This window comes from Propithecus coquereli, unplaced genomic scaffold (genome assembly GCF_000956105.1).
Source record: "Propithecus coquereli isolate 6110/MARCELLA unplaced genomic scaffold, Pcoq_1.0 Scaffold415, whole genome shotgun sequence".
NCBI lineage: Eukaryota > Metazoa > Chordata > Mammalia > Primates > Indriidae > Propithecus > Propithecus coquereli.
Window position 1 is genome coordinate 1,228,915 of NW_012149897.1, and position 2,418 is coordinate 1,231,332.

At 35.1% G+C, this 2,418-nt stretch overlaps 1 protein-coding gene across 2 annotated transcripts; it reads right to left on the bottom strand.

The window, feature by feature from the left end:
• Positions 1 to 254: 254 nt before the first annotated feature.
• Positions 255 to 1,714, bottom strand: GAPT (GRB2-binding adaptor protein, transmembrane). Of its 2 annotated transcripts, none has more exons than XM_012653153.1 (2): positions 1,650 to 1,714; positions 255 to 1,080 (listed from the first exon to the last, which is right to left on the bottom strand). In XM_012653153.1, the coding sequence occupies exon 2, from the start codon at positions 1,016 to 1,018 to the stop codon at positions 308 to 310; it is 711 nt and encodes a 236-aa protein (XP_012508607.1). In that variant the 5' UTR covers positions 1,019 to 1,080; positions 1,650 to 1,714; the 3' UTR covers positions 255 to 307. The 2 variants fall into 2 exon arrangements, with proteins under 2 accessions (XP_012508607.1, XP_012508605.1); XM_012653151.1 differs by having other exon boundaries at positions 255 to 1,182.
• Positions 1,715 to 2,418: the final 704 nt, after the last annotated feature.

The following is a 2,418-nucleotide window of genomic DNA, read 5'->3' on the forward strand; positions in this document are numbered from 1 at the left end:
AGACCGTGACAATAATTCTGAGTCAGAAAAAGACAGTCAAGGTAGAAATAAAAGAAAGAGATAACAGGCAACATTTAGAAGGAAGAATCAATATAGCATAATGCAGATTTAATCCAGGGCAAGGAAGGGGAGAAGAGATCTAGAATTAATCCACAGTGATACACACAGAGAGAATTCAGAAAGGTGCAGATAAAGGAGAGACCATCTGATTTCATCAGAACTTGATTGATAATGGCATCAGTACAATAAAAGTCACAATGAATATTTATCTTCTAATAACAACACTCAGTATTTTGAAAAACTAACATTAATCTGGGAGAATGTATATATCTTCATCTTGAGGAATTTCAGAAGTATGAGGCTTCTGGAAGTCATAATAGTCTGAGGATGTCTCATTTCCATAGATATGCTCCTCAAAGTTAGACTGTTGTGTGTTTTCATACAGTTCCTTATCAGTTTCTGTGTCAGCTTTGGGAGGACCTGCTTCCACATTTTCATAGTTCTCCTGCATGTCAGTTCCCATAGCAGCAGATCTCTGGTCTCTGGTTTCAGCTGGGGTTTTTCGCTGTAAGCCAATAATGTGGGGACTCCAGGAGAATGTTTTAGTATAGTTTTTTTTCCTGCTGCTTCTTCTTTGCAAAAACTTTGGTAAGGTAAATCGTGTGGTCTCATGGTGTTTCCAGTGCCAAACACACCCAATTCCACAAATCATCACGAGTAAAAGAAGGGAAATTCCTACAGTAATGGCCACTGAAGTATTTTCACAGCTTTTCAGCATTTCTGCACAAACAATGCTGTTTAGCGGTTTGGTGTTGCCCTTAATGAATTCACAGGTACAGACCAACGTAATTCCTTGTAGCCTAGTATTGTTCAAAAATGAGTCTGGAAGCTCTTTCAGGCATTTCTTTTTCAGATCTGGAAGAACATTTTCTGGTAAAGTCCTGATGCAATTGGAGGAGAGATTGTATAAACTTATTTTTGGAAGATGGCTCTCTTTGTATGTGATGCTGTTCACCATACAACCATTAATGTATAACTGTACCGTATCAGGAGGGATTTTACTCCATTCCACTTCCTTTTCTGTCAATGAATCACAAAATGAAGCAGAAATGAGTGGAAGATAATAGCAGAGCAGAAAACTCAAGAAAAGGGAGGTTGAATGATCTGCCATTCAGAAACCTGCTAAAATTAAAAATATGTTAATTGCATATTTATTACATAGCATAACTAAAACTCTACCAAATTTCCACCAATACATTAAACATCAGCGTTTAGTGAGTTCCTGCTTTCAGTATAGAATACACTAGCTGTTGTGAAGAAAGAAAAAGAGTTAGAAGAACCTGTCCCTGCCCAAGTCCGAGTGGTTGTATTACTTAGATCTCAACATGGTTTTTGACAATAAGAATAACAATTTTCAAGTGAAAGATAATGTTCTGAATGCAACAGAAACAATGGGACAAGAGCCTACATGTGCAAACATTCCCATCACCTAGTACCTCCTCTGTGAAGCCTCGCCTACCCTTCTTTGAAGTGGACAGAGACTGATATCTTTTTCTTAATCACCCCTACTTCTGTAATCCCATATTAAAGAGTCCATTCTGTATTATAACATGGTAACCTAAATGACAAGGAATTGTATGTCTTCTTACTTCATTAAATGGTGGGCAGGGATCAGATCTTTTCATCTTTATATTTTTAGAAGATAACATAACACCCAGCACAGAAAAGGCATTCAATCAATATTTATTGAATGAAGGATTAGATTTAAAAATGACTCCAAATTTCAGCATCTAATTTCTTAAGACTCTAGTTTAAAAATCAAGATATATCTTCTAAAAGATATAATTTATACTTAAAACATGGAAAGAGATTTTTAAAGTAAAACAAAATATTTTTGAAAGGCTTTCTATCACAGGTCTTCTCACAACTTTCAGCAACTTACTTCATTCAAGATTATTTTAGATTGTTTTCTGATGATGCTTTAAGATAGCAAGGAGGAAGAAAGGAGAATTGTTCAACTAGATTCAATGTTCTATTATAATTTTATCGACAAAAGATCATTGCTGTATGTTTTTAGCCTAGACACAGAAATAGTTACAACCAATAGTTTTAATAGTGCTTGTGACATGGCTATTACCATCTATTGAATGTTGTCATCAATTATATTTAGTTAAGAGTTTATTTTGGGCCAACTTCTAAACATTGTTACATGGGTTAATCTTACAGCTGGCATATAAAGTGGGTACAATTGTTATCCTCATTTTATAGATGAGAAGAGAGGATTAATGAGGTTAAGTAACTTTCTCAACAATTAAGATGTAACTGAATGAGGATTCAAGTAAAATTTTCCCCAAGATGATATTTACCCAAATATCTGTAAATGCCTATCAGGTGCATCTGTCACTAAATTTGTATAGC

Bases quoted from the DNA above. Each gene is read 5' to 3' on its own strand.
- GAPT (XM_012653151.1), bottom strand. From the start codon at position 1,171: ATGGCAGATCATTCAACCTCCCTTTTCTTGAGTTTTCTGCTCTGCTAT.